This window comes from Panthera leo, chromosome D2, assembly GCF_018350215.1.
Source record: "Panthera leo isolate Ple1 chromosome D2, P.leo_Ple1_pat1.1, whole genome shotgun sequence".
Lineage (NCBI taxonomy): Eukaryota > Metazoa > Chordata > Mammalia > Carnivora > Felidae > Panthera > Panthera leo.
In genome coordinates, this window is record NC_056689.1 from 78246137 (window position 1) to 78265553 (window position 19417).

The 19417-nt window shown below is 42.9% G+C and overlaps 1 protein-coding gene across 4 annotated transcripts in view; it reads left to right on the top strand.

Moving 5' to 3' along the window:
- The window catches only part of ACADSB (acyl-CoA dehydrogenase short/branched chain), a 36701-nt gene extending 18066 nt beyond the window's left edge, over positions 1-18635 (top strand). For 2 of the 4 annotated variants that reach the window (XM_042908909.1, XM_042908911.1), the window contains exons 2-11: positions 486-645; positions 859-959; positions 3907-4113; positions 4888-5058; positions 6047-6172; positions 7855-7947; positions 11447-11536; positions 15473-15610; positions 17633-17732; positions 18090-18459. In XM_042908909.1, coding sequence (XP_042764843.1) covers positions 486-645; positions 859-959; positions 3907-4113; positions 4888-5058; positions 6047-6172; positions 7855-7947; positions 11447-11536; positions 15473-15610; positions 17633-17732; positions 18090-18223 — 1320 coding nt within the window. In that variant the 3' untranslated portion in view covers positions 18224-18459. The other 2 variants (XM_042908910.1, XM_042908912.1) reach the window with 2 other exon arrangements.
- The last annotated feature ends 782 nt before the right edge of the window (positions 18636-19417 follow it).

Genomic DNA, 19417 nt, shown 5'->3' on the forward strand with positions numbered 1-19417 from the left:
AGGTAATCATCCGGGAAATTGGTTTAGTTAGAAGAGCTCATCACTGGTAAAGGACACACATGTTAAAAAAAATTTTTTTTTAACGTTTATTTATTTTTGAGAGAGAGAGAGACAAAGCATGAACGGGGGAGGGTCAGAGAGAGGGAGACACAGAATCCGAAACAGGCTCCAGGCTCTGAGCCGTCAGCACAGAGCCCGACGCGGGGCTCGAACTCACGGACCGCGAGACCATGACCTGGGCCGAAGTCGGCCGCTCAACCGACTGAGCCACCCCGGCGCCCCAAGGACACACATGTTAAACCAACTTGGGTTTTGGGTCCCAAGACTGTGAATTTTAAAATGTGCCAGCTCACGTTCCCCTTCTTTGGTGACGCAAGAGAGGAGAGTGGGTTATAAAGTTATTCCCGAAGAAACTGATGTTCAGATACTTTTCTTTACCTTGTGTGTGTGTGTTCCCTGTTCAACGGGGGGGACCGTTCCTACAGCTAAGAAGACATGTCCCAACTTGCCTGTCTTCTTGGAAAACTCCTCCCCGTGTCCTGAAATCTTCCCAGTCAGCAGCTCTGCTCGGTGTAACGGATCATGGGCCATCCTGCGCCGCCCTGCAGATGTTTACAGAGGAGGAGATGATGATTAAGAACACAGGTGAGTAGACGGCTCACTTTCACCTCCAGACCCCTCTGCTCACCAGTTGGGTCCCTGGTGTGAAATTCCGTGATGTGCCTGGGGGATGTGTGCACCTCAGTTCGTGAATGCAATTTTTTTCCCATGAATTTAAAACATTTTTTTGAAAACAGTAAAACCTGCTATATTAAATAGAATAAAGACGTTATCAGTATTGGTTTTTTTCCCCTACAGTTAAAAAATTTGCCCAGGAACAGATTGCTCCTCTGGTTTCAACGATGGATGAAAATTCAAAAATGGAGGAATCAGTAATACAAGGATTATTTCAGCAAGGGGTATATACTTTGTAATTCTTCCCATTTCAAACTTTAAAAATACTGTACTTTCCGGCATTCAAATGTAGGCATGCTTTTAAATTTAGGGACTTTAATGATGGCATAACGAAGTCTTCATTTCCTAGTCAGAATTATCTGTGTTCTCATTCATTCATCCATTTATTTTTAAATGTTTATTTATTAGAGAGCATGATTGGAGAGAGAGGGAAAGAGAGAATCCCAAGCAGGCTGCACACTGTCAGCACACAGAGAGCCCGACTCGGGGCCCGATCTCATGACCGTGACAGAATCGTGACCTGAGCCGAAATCCAGAGTCGGATGCTTAACCGACTGAGCCATCTAGGCGCCCCTGTATGTTCTCTTTTAGATTGAGGTCCTAGTTAAAGATTTTCTTTTAATTGATTTAACATTTGAAATTGGAAATCCTGTACTTCTTAAGTAAAGGGCTTAGAAGCAAGTGAGAGTGATTTCTTTGGACCTGTGGTACTCAACTAGAGGCCGTTTTGTCCCTCAAGAGATATTTGGCAGTGTCTGGAGACGTTTTTGGTTGCCACAGCTAGGGGTGCCACTGACAACTGGTGGGATAGAGGCCAGGGATGCTGCTAAACATTGTACTGTGTGCAGGACAGCTGCGTGACAAAGAATCATCCAGCTCGGTAATGCCCAAGATTAAGAAGCCAACTTTAGTGAAACTTCATAGTCAAGTGTATATTCTACCTGAGTCCCTCTGTACATGGTAAACTTAGAAGTTCAGGTGACATCTGAATTCCACATTAACTAGGGAAACCGATTTCCAGATTTCAAGTCACGTAGTCCTTTGATGGAAGCCCAGGATACAGAGCAGATAAAAGTAGAATTGTTTTGAGGTGCCTGGGTGGCTCAGTCAGTTGAGCTTCCGACTTCAGCTCAGGTCATGATCTCGCAGTTTGTGAGTTCAAGCCCTGTGTCGGGCTCTGTGCTGACAGCTCAGAGCCTGGAGCCTGCTTCCGGTTTCTCCCTCGCTCTCTGCCCCTCCCCCGTTCATGCTCTGTCTCTCTCTGTCTCAAAAATAAATAAACTTGAAAAAAAAAAAAAGGTAGAATTGTTTAGGCTGTGGGTTTATCAGCATGGGGGCTCCAAGGAGAACATTTTCAGAATCACTGCACTCACTCGTCATCTCTCCCTCTCCGTAGGCGTGAAGCAATCATTCATTTTTCATTTTGAATACTAGGGATATCCCAGAACTAGTAGCTCCTATTCAGAGCCCTTGGCTAAAATCTGGTTTGTTAATCCTATTTGAAAAATAGCCTTTCTCGCCAAACCTAAATCGTTTTGCTTCTTCCCGGTTTTAAAGAGACCAGTTTTTTGTTTTTTTTTTTTAACGTTTGTTTATTTTTGAGACAGAGAGAGACAGAGCATGAACGGGGGAGGGTCAGAGAGAGGGAGACACAGAATCCGAAACAGGCTCCAGGCTCCGAGCTGTCAGCACAGAGCCCGACACGGGGCTCGAACTCACGGACCGCGAGATCATGACCCGAGCCGAAGTCGGCCGCCCAACCGACTGAGCCACCCAGGCGCCCCAAGAGACCAGCTTTTTAATACCATACATAGTGATTTTTCCACCTTTCTTTAAAGCAGTGAAACGTCTGGGAAAATGGAATCTTCTGTGGAGTCCCGGTGGGTCAGATAGCATCCGTGAATCCAGTTTTTTGGGCAGGCTTCGTCTCCACTGTCTGCAGAACCTCTAGGCTGCTCTGAGGAGTCTTAGTGTTTGCTCTACAGTTTGGACTCCACTCCCCCCACCAGAGAGTTTTCGCTGGCTGGGTTCGCTGCGGCCCCACGGCCTGCTCTTCCTTAGGTGGAGCGCCACCTGGAGGCTCTGCTTGACTGCACACATCCTGCACCGGCTGTTCTCAGCCTCCTCTTGTCCCCGTGCTGTGGTCACCGGCCTTAATAGCTGACAAGTACGGTATTTCCGGTACTTGTAGGGAAATACTTTACAGTAGGGAAAATCGGTGACTTTTTTGGAGAAGCAGTGTCTCTGACAGCTCTAAGGTATTACAGTCAGATGAGTTATCACGCCCTCCTCAGACTTCAGGCACGCCCGAATCCTTCAGTTTTCCCTGGTAGAACATCATTTGTAGTTCTCACCGTCTCAGTCTCCCGCCTTTGTGCTTCTCCCTGCCCATCCGCTAAGCTTCCCATGAGCTTAAACATAGCAGCCGGAACCCAGACTGCACCGTGCTGCAGCATTCCAGAAGTGTCTGCGCAGAATGGAAAGGAGCAGTATTATCCTTTTACCTGTGAACAGCTCTGGGTCTTGATTTACACGTACACACATTCTCTTTCTGAAAGAGAATACTTAGAAGTAGGGGACTGGGGACATTTCATGTTCCAGACTCAGGAGTAGCTGCTGAACAGTCAGACGGGCACTGGAAAGCCTTGGCCAGAATCTGGTCGTGTTTACCAGGCTCCTCTGCCTTGTCTGTTGTGGTTCAGGAAGAGACCACCAGATGTCCACTAACCATCCGGACTTGCCACAGTGCCCCCAGGAGGAATGGTCATTCAGTCATTATCTTGGCCGAATGAGTCAAGGTGGAGGCGGCTGACCAGAAGAGATCGTGACCCACTGCCTTCCTCCGTCTCCTTAGTGTGCGAGACTTTGTCATTATTCCATTCCGTTATCCTTCAGAGCATTTCACCAATTTTTGTGTTTTAGATTCCATAAGGAAGCAAATGATAGTTCTAGTGTATAACTACATCCTTTTCAAATTTATATAGTTACATATAGTCTTATAGTTTTTGTAACTTACAACGTAGTGAAGTAGCCATACCAAAGTAAAATGAAATATGCGATTTTAAAATTAGGAACTTACATAGTTAAACTTTGGTTTTGAATTTGTTCTTGCAAGAAACTTTCCCATATAGAAACTAACTTTCTTAATCTGTCTCTTTGTTCTTCCTTTAGTTGATGGGTATTGAAATTGAAACAAAATATGGAGGAACAGGAGCTTCCTTTTTTTCCTCTATCCTAGCGATAGAGGAATTAGCCAAAGTTGATGCGTCTGTGGCTTTGTTGTGTGACCTCCAGAACACCGTCATTAACAATCTGATTAGAAAACATGGAACAGAAGAACAAAAGGCTACCTATTTGACCAAGCTTGCGACAGAGAAAGTGAGTTGATAGTTGTTGAAATGAATCTGATCTCTTCCAAACTTAGGACATCTTCAGCTGCAATGTTGACTCCTATCCAAGACCACAGCGCGGCACCATTCGTCAGTCAAGCAGTGCTCCATAAATTAATGCTATTAGAAAAATCTATTCTACCTCTCATTTCTGCTCAGCAATTCAGAGAATAATCATCACAGAAAAAAAAAAATTTTTTTTTTTTGGCCCCAATTATATTTTCGTAATACCTTTGTTGGTAGTTTCATTTATGGTGAGATGTCTAGAAAACTGCAGTTATTAGAACCAATTTCATTCAATTTAACATTGAATATGTGTGCTTAAGTCTTTAAATCTGTCTTCGACAAATAGTAGGGCATATTTTATGTTTAAAAAAATTTTTTTTAGTGTTCATTTACTTCTGAGAGAGAGAGGGACAGAGCATGAGTGGGGGAGGGGCAGAGTGAGGGAGACACAGAATCCGAAGCAGGCTCCAGGCTCTGAGCTGTCAGCACAGAGCCCGACACAGGGCTCAAACCCGGAGCCATGAGATGATGACCTGAGCTGGAGTCCCAACGCTCAACTGACTGAACCACCTAGGCACCCCAGTAGGGTGTATTTTAGAAAATAATAACGTGAAGATACCATTATTATTTTGATAAGTACAGGCTTTTAAAAGTGGCTAAAGCTTTCACTGACAAATGTTTACTTTACCATAAGTATTTGTTATACTGAATACATATACAGTTATTAACTTGGAATTTTTTTTGCTTGCATATGTAGATAGGAAGTTTCTGCCTTTCAGAGGCTGGAGCAGGTAGCGATGCATTTGCTTTGAAGACCAGAGCTGATAAAAAGGGAAATTATTATGTCATCAATGGGTCAAAGATGTGGATCACCAATGCTGAGTATGCGGGGCTCTTCCTGGTGATGGCAAACATAAATTCTGACCTTGTAAGTTTGGAAGCAAAATTGCTTCCCTCCGCCGCCCCACGTTTTCTCTTTCTATCTCTTGCCTGCGTGCATTTCCTTTTTACAACTTGGTCTGAAATCCTTCCTTCTCCTCAGGACTAAAATGTTAGGACAATTGATTTCTTTTCATCCTCTTATTTACTGATCTTCCTGAATAAATACGGTTGATGTGATTATTACTTACATGGAGGACTATTTATTAATTGCCACCTAGTGTGTTATATAGGAAGCTAATCTTCCATTCTGTAGGATTCCAGAGTTTCTATTTAATGATGAATGTAAGTACTGACTTAGTACATTTTTTTTTTAAGAATATTTTGTGTAGTTAGAAAATAGATACAGGGCAAAAAAGTCAATACATTTTATCTTTTGTCCTTTCTCTGACCTAACACGTAATTGAATTAAATTTTGAAACTTTAAAGTATTTAATAAAATTAAATTTAAAACATGGAAATTCTCATGATCACACAATACCTTAGCATATCTTAATTTTACTAGCCATAATGGCTTTTGAAAAAGTCAAAGAACCTGTAGCCTTCTTAACTCTGAACCTAGTGCTTTCCAGAACTTCTTGTGTCCTAATGCACATGTTGTAATTCTGAGTCCATTGATATTTTAAAAAAAATTTTTAATGATAATTTATTTTGAGAGAGAGAGCCAGAAAGAGAGAGAGAGAACACAAGTGGAGGAAGGGCAGAGAGAGAGGGAAAGAGACAATCCCAAGCAGGCTCTGTGCAGTCAGGCCAACGGGGGGCTCGATCCCACGAACCATGAGATCATGACCTGAGCCAAAACCAAGAGTCAGATGCATAACCAGCTGAGCCACCCAGCTGCCCCTGAGCCCATTACTATTTAATGCTGAAGTTCAGTTTTAATTTTCTGGTAACTTTCAACTGTTGGAAACAAGGGATCTTCCCAGTTCGAGTGTGGCAATAACATTTTTTATTTGCATTTTAAATCTTCTTTTTAGGGGTATAAAGGAATTACCTGCTTCTTAGTAGATCGCGATACTGAAGGCCTTCACATAGGGAAAGCAGAAAACAAAATGGGGTTGAGAGCTTCTTCCACCTGCCCATTAACATTTGAAAACGTCAAGGTGGGTGTCTTAGAATTTCCAGGGAAAGACTGGTGCGAAATAAGCCTTTGCACGGAATTATCGATGTGCAAGAAAAGTGTCACAATGTTGAGTGTGCATAGGAGAGTATTTTGTAAAACTGGGATGATGTTCTTAGGTGAGACTGTGACTAAATGTGCTTATTTTTTAAATAAGTATTTTTATTTTTTTTTAAGTTTATTTATTTATTTTGAGGGAGAGAGTGTGCGTGCAAGCGAGTGGGGGAGGGGCAGAGAGAGAGGGAGAGAGAGAATCCCCAGCAGGCTCCACACTGGCAGTGCAGAGCCTGACGTGGGGCTGGAACCCATGAACCATGAGATAATGACCTGAGCCAAAACAGGAGTCGGACGCTTAACCAACTGAGCCACTGGGGCGCCCCCTAAATGTACTTTTCACAAGAGTTTAGGCAAAGGATGGAAGCTTCTCCCCAGCAGCTGGCCTCAGAGCCAAAGCTGAAGATTAATCCTATTTATGCCTAAACAAATTTTTGTTGTTGTTGTTTACTTATTTTTGAGAGAGAGAGCACGCGTGCACACAGAAGAGGGGCAGAGAGGGAGGGAGAGAGAGAATCCAAAGCAGGCTCCTCGCTGCTTATACTCACGAACTGTGAGATCATGACCTGAGCTGAGGTCGGATACTTAACCGCCTGAGCCACCCAGGCGTCCCCCCACCCACCCATTTATACTTTTTAATTTATATGCTTGTGAGCCATTTATACTTTATAAACTTGCATTCCGAGACAGGTGTGTGGTGTTGGATATACTAAAGGCCACAAGGTGGGGATGTTACTCAGCGAGCCTGGGAACCGACCTGGCGTCGCCCCACCGTTCAGTGGAATCAGTTCCAACCGAGGAAGAGAAGATGGCCAGAATGCTTAGTTAGAACTTGACTCAGGTGGAACAGGTTGTGACGGGTTTTTTACCACTCCTATCGCCACTCGATTTTTCTGTTCATGAGTGAGCATGTGTTGTGTGTGCCCACGGGGTGACTGTACAGATAGATGTTTCAGCCTCACTGATTCCCCGGACTGGCTTCTTTCCCGCTGCCCTTTCTTCCTCTGTTCTGCCCACTTCCTCCCCCAGGGTTATAAAGCTAAGTGTCTTGTTTCATTGTTCCTAGTCTAGATTTTTTTTTTTAATGATGAATAAACACTTTATTTCTTCTCTCCTTTTTGCCCTCCCTGGTATACACATGCAACTGTGTGCACACAACCTCAGTTGATTTTTACGGGAAGAATAGTCTTGGCAGAAGAAAGGTTTCACACCCTTGATTTAGGAAACCACTTGCCTATTTTCTGTGATCTCTACAATGTTGTATCTCATCCTATAGCATACAGATTAAAATCCCAAATCTCATTTGGGATTCAGGAATTGTATGAGATTACCCTTTCTCTAGACCCATTCATTTGTTTCACACACGCCTGGGCTAGACGCTAGAGGACGCAGTAGCAAACAGCACAGACTTGAGTCCTGTGTCTCCCAGAGCCCGTGTGTGGGAAGAGGTGCAGAGGGAGAGACGGGTGTAGCTGACAGTTTCCTTGGAATTTGCTAAGTCCTGGGCTGGAGTCCTATGATGCGAATTGGGAGTATTGTGCATGTAAAACTATATAATCAAAATGAACTCTGTAAAATTAAATGGAGAAATAACTACATTTTTCCCTTCAGGTTCCAGAAACCAACATCCTGGGACAAATTGGACACGGCTATAAGTATGCCATAGGGAGTCTTAATGAAGGCAGAATAGGAATTGCTGCACAGGTTAGTCACATTGTGGCCATTTCGTTTGACTCTTGCACAGTGTGGGTCCATTAAACGTAGAAAGAAAAAAATGCAGGAAAACTGATGAATATTTGGAAGCGTGTGAACACAAGATGGCGCCCTTCCCTTCCGTGAGGTGGGAGAATGGCGTCTGACCACCAGCTTGAAAATCCCACTTTTGGTCAATTATGTAATGCCCTGAGAGCCAAACAATGGCTTAGTGGTGACACTTTTTCTGCTTTGAGAATGTTAAGTATTATCTGATACCTGCATCAATCACTTCTCAAATATATTGTTAATAAATTAAATGTGCATTTTTTAAAAAATCGTTTCAATTTTTGAGGTTCATGCTAGAAGAAATTTTTTAAATTAAGAATACATAACAGTCTGTGTAGTAAGCATCTCTAATCTATAATATCTTTTTTTTAATGTTTATTTTTGAGAGTAGAGTGTGAGTGGGGGAGGGGCAGAGAGAGAGGGACACACAGAATCTGAAGCAGGCTCCAGGCTCTGAGCTGTCAGCCCAGAGCCTGATGTGGGGCTTGAACCCTCAAAAGCTCAGACATGACCTGAGCTAAAGTCAGACGTTCAACCGACCAAGCCACCCAGGTGCCCCTCTAATCTATAAATAATGAAAAATGTGTTGCCTAGTGTTGTGCATGTGAAAATCTGGCAATTTTTTGTGTGTAGTGCTTGAAATAAAATAACCACAATAAAATAGGATATATAAGATGAGAACTATTCCATTTTTTTGATCAAATTTGCCCTTTGTAATGCATATTACATTTTTCTGTGAAGTGATACCAGTTTTCTTTTTTTTATTTTCTTTTTATTATTTTTTTTAACCTTTATTTATTTTTGAGACAGAGAGAGACAGAGCATGAACGGGGGAGGGTCAGAGAGGGGGAGACAGGATCAGAAGCAGGCTCCAGGCTCTGAGCTGTCAGCACAGAGCCCGACGCGGGGCCCGAACTCACGGACCGCAAGATCACGACCTGAGCTGAAGTCGGCCGCTCAACCGACTGAGCCACCCAGGCACCCCTCGGTTATTTTCTTGATTAGCAACATGAATAAAGTCTTGGGTTTTATTATAAATGTCGTTTGGGGGACACGTGGCTGGTTCAGTTGGTAGAGCATGTGACTCTTGATCTCGGGGTCGTGACTTTGAGCCCCATGCTGGGTGTAGAGATTACTTAAAAATAAAACATTTTAAAAAATATATCATTTTGTAGAATATATTTACAGAATTTGTAGAATTCATTTAGTCAGTGAATATCCAGAATTTACAAACTGACAGCTTTTAGGTTTTGAAGATGTTACATGTATTAGCTATTGGAATAGTAAATGTCATGCTATTACCCTAGGGGTTTTTGTGTTGCTGTTAATTTGCTGACAAAATATTCTTAGATCAAAACTTAACCCGTGTTTCCCACAAAGCTAGATAATGAGAGAATTGGCATATCTGTTTTTCTTAATGTTTTTCTGTGATTCAGCGTCATCAGATACGGTGTTAAAAACTGTAGTCTGAATCTCCTTGTTCTCAGACATATAAATAATATAGATGTTCTGGCATTAAAATACACAGCCTGGGCTTTAGTCTAATTACTCTGAGTTATCTTATAACCTAATTAAAAGTTAAGGTCAGGTAGTTATTATTTCTTGGTTAGCATTGTGAATGCCTTTTAGAGCAAGAGTCACATCTGACAGAGACCCGAAGGCATCAGTCCTCAAAACTGCAGCCAAGGACTATTTAGTTTTTCAGTAAATGATAGTGAAAACATTGTACAGAGATGAGAAGCCTATTGTGATTGACAGCCAGTGATTTCAATTTTCACGTCAATGTAGGATATTATTCACATGCTGTGAATTTTAGTCCTAAGAGTTTGGTGACAGTTGGCTAAATCAAATTTAAATAAAAAAAAAAAAAAAAAAACGTTTGATGACATCATCTTGACTCAGCCAAAAATGCATTGGGTCGCTGCCTCACTAAAATTTGGGGGTGTTTTTTTTGGCAGGGTGGGGGGGAGATCCTTTCATTTTTAGCACAATATTCTGTTCTCCAGAAAATTCAAAATAAAAGGCTAAAGGAAAATGTGAACACTAATGAAATATTAATAAGTCTATGGGCATTTCCCACAAAGCTTTTGCTATTGATATTTGTTTCCTTTTTCTATTTTTTTTTTTAAATGTTTATTTTTGAGAGAGAGAGGAGACAGAGTGCGAGCAGGGAGGGGCAGAGAGAGAGAGAGAGACAGAATCCAAAGGAAGCTCCAGGCTCTGAGCTGTCAGCACAGAACCTGACATGGGGCTTGAACCCATGAACCGTGAGATCATGACCTAAAGCTGAAGTCGGACACTTAGACCAACTGAGCCACCCAGGCACCCCTGTTTCCTTTTTCTAAAACCCACATAGTTTGGCATAAGTAGATGGTGGCTTAAGTGGCTACCTGGTGTTGAAATTTGGAAACCATTTCTAAGCTTGAATAGTTCAATACAGAGCTTAGTTAGCAACGGGACAGTTCAGCTAAGATTGTCACCATGTCCTGATTTGTTCAAGTGCCTAAATCCATGTTTTCACCAGGTGCTCTCGCTTTAGCCCTGCAGTGAACCATTAAGGTTTTAAAACGCTGATGCCGGGGCACCTGCGTGGCTCAGTCGGTTAAACGGCCGACTCACAGTTAAACGGTTAAACGGTTCATGATCTCACAGTTCGTGAGTTCAAGCCCCGCATCGGGCTCTGTGCTGACAGCCTGGAGCCTGCTTCAGATTCTGTGGGTGTCTCTCTCTCTGCCCTTCCCCCACTCGTGCTCTGTCTCTCTCTCTCAAAAATAAATAAACATTAAAAAAAATTTTTTTAAACGCTGATGCCTAGGCCACTCACCCCCTCCATTCTCAAGATTTAGATTCAGTTGTTAGACCCTCATGTCACTTTTTTTTTTTTTTAATCAAGTCCCCACAAATGATCTTGATATGCCTCCAGGGTTGGAAAACACTGCTCTTTTATGTTCTAGTGCCCTTTCCCCTGAAGTCCTTATTAATCCTGATCGTATGCAGAACGGACAGGAAGATAGAAGGTTAGGAAGTGACCTTCCATGCTTGCCTTCTAGAAGGACCAGAGGGAGCTGCTCTAGTCTTTTGAGGCCAGTTCTGAGCAAAATTTCTGTGGCTTGCTTTATGCCTGGAGAATCAGAGCTTAGAGGAGAAGCTTCCTTAGAAGTAACCTGGTTGTACAAGTACAGCCAAGCCGTAGGATTTACCCTGCAAGAATTCAGTAGACTCATGTGTATGTGAAATCTCTCGAATCTTCTCCCAGTTACTGGAAATTAACTTCTACAAATGCAGTGGGTGAAGGTATTAACACACACCTCGCCAGCCCTTCCCCTACCCCAGCTATTCAATTTGCCTGTAAAAGGGATTTATACCCTAAATAGTTAACAGTGTTAAACTTACAACAAAATAAGAAATTCTGCTCTTTTTTTTTTTTTTTTTTTTTAAACAGATGCTGGGATTGGCTCAAGGCTGCTTTGACCACACTATCCCATATATGAAGGAAAGGATACAATTTGGCAAAAGGATATTCGATTTTCAGGTACGTAATTCTCAGTCTCTTTCTAGCCAGTTATACTGTCGTGGCTTCCTATTAATGAAGAGCTGTGTCATAAAGCTGTGGAGGGCGTCCCCTCGGGGGGATTTTAATGGGAGAGGTGGAGAGGAGGAAGGAATAGGTCTCAGGGAGCATACCTGTGAATGCCTTGACCTTCTCCAAGGGCAGAACAACAGTCCTTGAGGCCCGCCTGTGGCATGACTCCTCTCTAAAGATGATACTAGGGTGACTTCAGGGTGACTTCGCATCCGCTAGATGTGTAGAGTATTCAGCACATTGCCTGAGTCTAACGAGTGCTCAGTAAACGGTAACACTTGTTAGGAATCCCCTGCGCAGGTCAGAGCCATGCGGTAATCCTCAAAAGACGACACCTTGACCCTTCTTTCTTGTAGAAGGTACAGTGTGCTGCAGTGGGTACAAACGAGATGTTCTCAGCCAAGCGTATTGGGAAATAGGGGCCCGGTCTAATGATGTAGCTTCTCGGAGCTCCCCAGATAAGGGGACCGTTGGTGACGGTGGCATCTTCCGGTCCATGTTGAGGCCTTGCTGGGTTCGGGAAAGCCTGGAGTGACAGCTTACCAAGCTTGCTTAAGCACTTTACCTAAAAATCCCGAAAAATTGCTTTACATGTTCACAAAATCTTCTTGTAAGCAGGCCCCAAGTACAATTTCTTATTCCATTACCAGTTCTGTTGTGATGTGTTGTCTTCAGGTGCTGTAGTAATTATTTGTCATTACGTGGGCACACACAGATTGCACGTGCATGGAAATACGAGGCACAGTCAGTTCTGGCCTGGAAAGTCTGAGTGAGCATGTCAGTCCTGGCCAGGGCCCCCCACAGCCTGTGCTGTCGTGGCGTCTTATACGTGGGAAGCTGAAGCATCTGGAGATTGAGTTCCCAAGGACATACAGCTAGTAATGTGTCAGATTATCAGATTATGTCCCAAGGACATATCAGCTAGTAATGTGTCAGATTCTGTCTTGGCTTCTGGTCTTTCATGTTATTGTACTAGCGAACTCTCTCAGGCCAGCTACCACACAGATTGCAAGGAAAGGGACAGAATACGGAGGCAATTTGAGGGAGATCTCGGTACGCCAGAAACTATTTTTGTGTCTGTGGAGTTGGTAAGGGAGGGATACGGGGTCAGGTGTACTAATTGGTATAATCGTGGCACTTCCAGAGATGCCTCTTGTGGCATTAGAAAACACTTAGAAACACTTTTGGAAAACACGTTTGGAAATTCGATCTTGAAAAACAACATTATTTATTATATATAATTATTTTATAATATATTTTTATACATCTATCCACGTATATCTGATGCTTTGGTTAAAGGTAGAGTTTTCTCTAACTGCTTTAATCGCATTAGAATAGTTTGTGTTTTGCTTTGCATGTGATCATTCACATCTTTGTTTTGTCCAGACTACAAGTTCCTTGGGTAAAGATGAGGCCTCTTCATCCTCACTTCTCTCAGTTGTGTGTTCAGGATAGATTCATTGAATATGTTCTCCATGTCAGGCCCTGTGTTCACAGTGTAGTCAGGGAACCGGTATTCAGCAATCGTTAGTTCTTGTAGGGCAAGAGACATTGCCGGCATCAGCTTTATGCCTCTCCTGGCACCTGATGTGGTCATTGGAGTGGACAACCTAGATGGTAACTGTTGGTTTAATTGAACCGAATGTGCTTTTCAAAAATAATTAGAATCTGCATTCCACATAACAAGCCATAAACTATTTCTAGAATAGTGATATTGGCATAGAAATAGACAAATTGACTGATGGAACAAAAAAGAAAGGCCAGAAATAGACTTAGGCACGTATGGAAACCTGATGTAGGATAGTAGTGGTGTTGCAGATCACTGAGTGGGGCTATTCTTTCCTTGTGGAAAAAAAATGAGACTGGATCCCTACCTCACACCATACATGGAAAATAGATTTCTGATATACTAAAGATGTAACATAAAAAATAAAATTTTAGGGGTGCCTGGGTGGCTCAGTCGGTTAAGTTTCTGACTTTGGCTCAGGTCGTGATCTCACAGTTCATGGGTTCAACCCCCATGTCATGCTCTGTGCTGACAGCTCAGAGCTTGGAGCCTGCTTCGGAATCTGTATCTCCCTCTCTCTCTGCTCCTCCCCTGCTTGCACGGTCTCTCTCTTAAAAATAAATAAACGTTAAAAAAAATTTTTTTTTAAGTTTTAGGAGAAAATAGAGAATATCTTTATGCTCTCATGGTAGGGAAATTATTTTGTAAACAAGGCCCCAAAAGACTAATTGTAAAAGATAATAATAATGGTGAATTTGGCTACCAAATTTCTTTTCCTCAAAAGACGCCATAAAGTAAAAAGATAAATTAGAAGGAGGATGGTATTTGCTGTACACATAGGTTAGTGAGTGTTCAATTTATTATGATGCTTTATAAGCTATACACATGTAACAGATTTTTTTCGTGCATACCAAATATTACAGAAAGAGAAGGAGAATCTATCGGGTATTTTCGAACTGTTTTTAACTGTTCTCCTTGCTGGGCTATATAAGTCATAAGCACAAGGAACTCTGACTGTCATGTTCAGTGCAACATCTTTAGTGCTCAGCACAGTGCCTGGTGTATAGTAGGTGCTTAGTACATATCTGGGCAGACAGAGATATTGGGCATGAGAAATTTCTGTTCGTAATAGACATACCCATGTCCGTATTTCCAGGATATAGTTTGTAACTATAAACTGCTAATACTCATATTCTCACTCACTGTCTCACTCCTTTTCTTGATTAACATTGAGTGAGTGCCCCTCCATCCTCTAAAATTTGAAGTGGTAGTGATTTCTTCAGGGTGTTTTATTTTGTTTTGTTTGTTTAATTAGTCTTCTGTTGTCTATAACCCTAAAGAAACTGGTACCTGCTCATGAATATTGCCGTAGAGGTACTTTAATAAAGATACTTAGACAAAATTGGAGCTTCAACTGTTCTTTCACTGCTTTGCAACTAACAGCATCTATTTATTTATGTATTTGTTTACTGATTTACTGATTTATTAAAAAAAAAAATTTAAGTATTTATTTACTGTTGGGACAGCGCAAGCAGGAGAGGGCAGAGAGAGGGCGACAGAGGATCTGAAGCGGGCTCTGCACTGACAGGCTAACAGCAGCGAGCCCCACTTGGGGCTCGAACTCACAAACCACAAGATCATGACCTGAGCCAAAGTAGGACGCTCAACCCCTCTGAGCCACCCAGGTTCTCCCTAACAGCATCTTTTTAATGCACCAAGGCTATATGCAGAATCAAAATTTTATGAATTCAAGCAGATGAAAAATATGTTCACACTTTTGCTTTGCTGGGATTTAGTTTAAGCTTAATTTTGATCATGCAATGGGCTTAAATTATTAAATGTAACAGTCAAATTTTGTTTTGTTTTTAATTTTTTTTAACATTGATTTATTTTTGAGAGAATGAGACAGAGCGTGAGTGGGGGGGGGGGGGGGTGGGCAGAGAGAGAAGGAGACACAGAATCTGGAGCAGGCTCCAGGCTGTGAGCTGTCCGCACAGAGCCTGATGTGGGGCTCGAACCCACGAACTGCGAGATCATGACCTGAGCCGACGTTGGACGCTCAACCGACTGAGCCACCCAGGCGCCCTAACAGTCAAATTTTTAAGCCTCATTTTGTGATGATTTCTTAAGTCTTGACATTTACAATTATATGAATTTTGAAAGTTGTCTGAGAAATAATGTATTTCATTTTAGATTGCATATTTTAATTATTATTTTTTAGATTGGAGATTTTAAAGTATTTCTACAAGATGAATGTAAATTCCTTTGCAGGGGGTGCATATTTTCAGTGTGTCAGCACTCCATGTCCAGGCAAGACTTTGAGGATAAGCGGTGTTTTCGTGAGTCCTAATTCTCTAACTTGGGCCTAAATATTACAGGGGCTCCAACACCAAGTGGCTCAGGTGGCCACCCAGCTGGAGGCTGCAAGATTGCTAATATACAACACTGCTAGGCTTTTAGAAGGTGGAAAGTCATTCATGAAAGAAGCATCCATGGCCAAATACTATGCATCAGAGGTAAGACAAACAAAACGTAATTCACCTTCCCCTCCCCATTATTTAAAAGTATTAACCTTTCCACTTAGGAGTGTTGATAATTGGTTTGTTTTTCAAGTAAAATAACGTAGACTTTCCAGTTCCTGCAACAGAAAAGCACACTTGCAAACCTTGCGTAGGAAAGTGCTCAATTCTACGAGGTCTTGATGTCTTTACAGGCTCTTCTGTGGAAACCGAGTGGCCCAGTTCAGGTAGAACACCCACCATAAATCCCTGGGTGAGCCTCAGTCTGAATGATGGCATCACACCCGTGGCTTCCAGTTGGGGCCAGGTGAATGCCATGGGAGCTCATGTGAAATAAAAACACAAGAAGAGATTGTTTCTGCTTTAATTTAATGCTTTCTGTTGATACTTCTGCCTTCTCTGTTTAACCCATTGGACACTGGCCGGAGAACTTTGCCCGGTCGCTGACTGCTACGTCCCATCCTCGGCAGTATGCCTTATTCATTCCATAGCTTCCGGTAGCCACTTAACGTCTCAGCCCCCAAATTTAATCTCCTGCCTCAACCTCCCTTCTGGGTTCCAGACTAACAGATCCAATTTCCACTTCACCTGCCCAACCCATCGCACCAGTCAGATGCCTGAGCGTCATCTCACCACCCCCTTCCTCGTCGTCTCCACCTTGAGCCCATCATCCAGGTGCTGAGGACTCTGCCCCGAGTATTTCTTGCATTTGTATGTTTCCCTCCCTTTCTGCTGCCCCCTATTGAACAAGCCGGGTGATTTCTTCACCAGACGCCTCCACTCATCTTCCGACTGCTCCATTGGTCCTTGTCGCTTCCTCTAGTCCCCTCTTCCCTTTTCTTAGTGTTCATGAGGCCATGCCATTCCAGCTTAACCTTTGTGGCTTCTCACGGCAAATGGAACAGTGCTTGTATTCATTTCCTATTGCCGCGTTTAACAAATGACCAAAAATGTAGTGGCCTAAAACACTGCAGTTTTATTATGTCATGGCTTTGGAGGTCACAAGTCTAAAGTGAATATCACTGGGATAAAATCAAAGTGTCAGCAAAACTGCCTTTCGGAAGCTCTGGGGAGAATCCATTTCCTCACTCTTCCCGCTTCTAGAGGCTGCTCACATTCCGTGACCTGTGGCCCCGTCCTCCGTCTTCAAAGCCAGCGGTAGCGTGTTCAAATCTGGCTTGAGCCGTCCTGCCTCTGTCTTTCCCTTATGAGGACCCTTGTGATGCCATTGGGCCCACCCAGGCAGTCCGGAACCATCTCCCTCTCAAAGCCCTTAACTTAACCACATCTGTGGGTCCCAGTGGTCATGTAAGGTAACAAACATTAGTTTGTGGGGATTAGCATGCACACAGACTGGGGGGCCATTACAGTATTAAACATGCTTGCCCTCAGGAGGCCCGCCTGCCTCTCCATTCTCTTCGCAGCTTGCCCTGACCCCAGCCCACCATCCCTCAGGTCCTTGAGGTCGGTAAACCCATTCGCCCCTTGAAACCCTCCCACACGTTCCTCAACTTGACATGTCCCCTCACTCGTCCTTTGGGCCTCAGTGAAGCTGTAATTTCTTCACATTGTTCTCCCTCTACATCACATCAGCTTCCCTAGCCAGTTCTCCTTGCCTCGTAGAGTTGATCACTTTCTGTAATTGTTGGTTTGATGTGGGAACCAAAAGACCAGTGACCGTCGTATACCGCCCCCAACCATCGTTTACCCAGCGGCTGGCGGAGTACGTGATGTAAAGAAGGCCCTTTGTGTATATATTTGCTGAGTAACGATACCTGTCGGTGTGCATAGGTGTCTGAACAGTACCCTAACGTTCTTAAGAAAATAGGAATTTTGTGAATAAATAACGAGTTGCCAAAAATGGCGTAGAGAATGGGGCTGAGGAGACAATGCGATCTTACAAAGTAACTCCGATCGGCGGACAGCAGTGTCTCCACGTTACTAAAATATTCCGCAGGAGTGTTTATGGTGCATGAGTTATGCGGTTTCAGCATATTATTTGCTGCTTGGTTTTGGCAGATTGCAGGCCTCACAACCAGTAAGTGTATCGAGTGGATGGGAGGAGTCGGCTACACCAAAGATTTCCCTGTGGAAAAATACTTCCGAGATGCAAAAGTTGGTAGGTAGATTTTTTTACGTTTTCTTTTGTGTTCTTTTATTTGCCTCTGTAGCCGTGTGGCCTGCTGTATATGTTTGGTTTTATATTACCGTACTTAGGCAAAGGCAATTGTAATCTCTTCACTATTGTGTTTATTGGCTCTCTTCTTTTCTGGGGCTGGGCTTTTCTCCCCCACCTCTTCCTTCAAGAAGAAGGATGGATTTATATTTTTTAAGACATCAAGTTGCCTTTATAAACGCCTCAACAGAGCTTTTCGCAAAACTGCAACCAAACTGACTTGTCATTTTTCTCTTACCAAAAATGTTAATACGTTTGATTCGTTTAATGCCGTTCTTTGAAGCTAAGTTCTAATTTCAGAAGCCCAGCGCCCCATCAAGCCTGAGCCGTCTGACGCTCCACTCCCAGGCGGGAAGACCAAAACAAGGAGCTTTGAAAGCTGTCTGTTTCAGAGTGACAATCCAGGCTCATGCGTTGATAGATTGGAACAATGAACTTCAACCGTTTACTACTGATTCTGGAATCAGAATCCAATTTCCAAATGGAATATTTTCATCTCTTAGGCAAAATGACTTTGTCATATAGTACCATATTCAGGGGATATTGAATGATATCACTAGTGACAGTTTTATGGCAAATATACAGAGGTAATGTGTAGAAGCTATGTCTTAATGTAGACACGTAGTTATGGGTGCACTCCTAATTTTTTTTTTTTTTTTTTTTTTGCTCCCTTTTTATTTAAGGCACAATATACGAAGGAGCTTCAAATATCCAGCTCAACACCATCGCAAAGTGCATTGACACAGAATACTGACGTCCACAGGGACGGGCCTCTCCCCCTTGTCGCTGGTATAAAAGTCTAAACTATCGTGCCTTTTTGTGGAAGTAAACCTCCATGGCATTGAAGTATTCTGTTCAAGGCCTTAGTCATGATTCTTGGGATTGATCTTTTGTGTTTTATCTTTCCAGTCTGCATAAATTAGGCACCGGGAAATCATTTTTCAAATTTGGGAAGAAGGGCATCTGTGTTTTCTCCAAAACTGTTGTTAAAGTTGTACACGTGTAAATCACTTCAGCTTCAGGGCAGACAGACGTTTCACTCTGTCAGCATTTGGAGAAATGCATGTGAAGTATTACGTACAGACATGACTGCTTTATATTCCTGTTAAATCTTTATTTTTTGGATCAGAGAAACATTTGTTATAGTTGGCAATTCTATTGATCGATTCAGTTCTAAGTTACTAGCCTAGGTAGGAACTGAAAATGTATTTAGAAAAATCTAAAAAAAAAGTTTTAAAAAAATGTTTATTTTGAAGGAAAAAGAGAGAGAGAGAGTGGGCAGGGGAGGGGCAGAGAGAGGGAGAGAGAGAATCCCAAGCAGGCTTCTCGCTGTCAGCAGAGCCCAATGCAGGGCTCTTATCTCAAGAACTGTGAGACTATGACTGACCAGGAGTTGGAAGCTTCACTGAATGAGCCACCCAGGTGCCCCTAAAAAAGAAGGTTACTTTTAAAAAAGAAAAATCTGGGGTGCCTGGGTGGCTTAGTTAAGCGTCCAACTTCAGCTCGGGTCATGAGTTCGAACCCCATATCGGGCTCTGCATTGACAGTGCAGAGCCTGCTTCAGATCCTCTGTCTGCCTCTCTCTCTGTTCCTCCCCAGCTCGTCCTCTCTCTCTCTCTCTCTCTCTC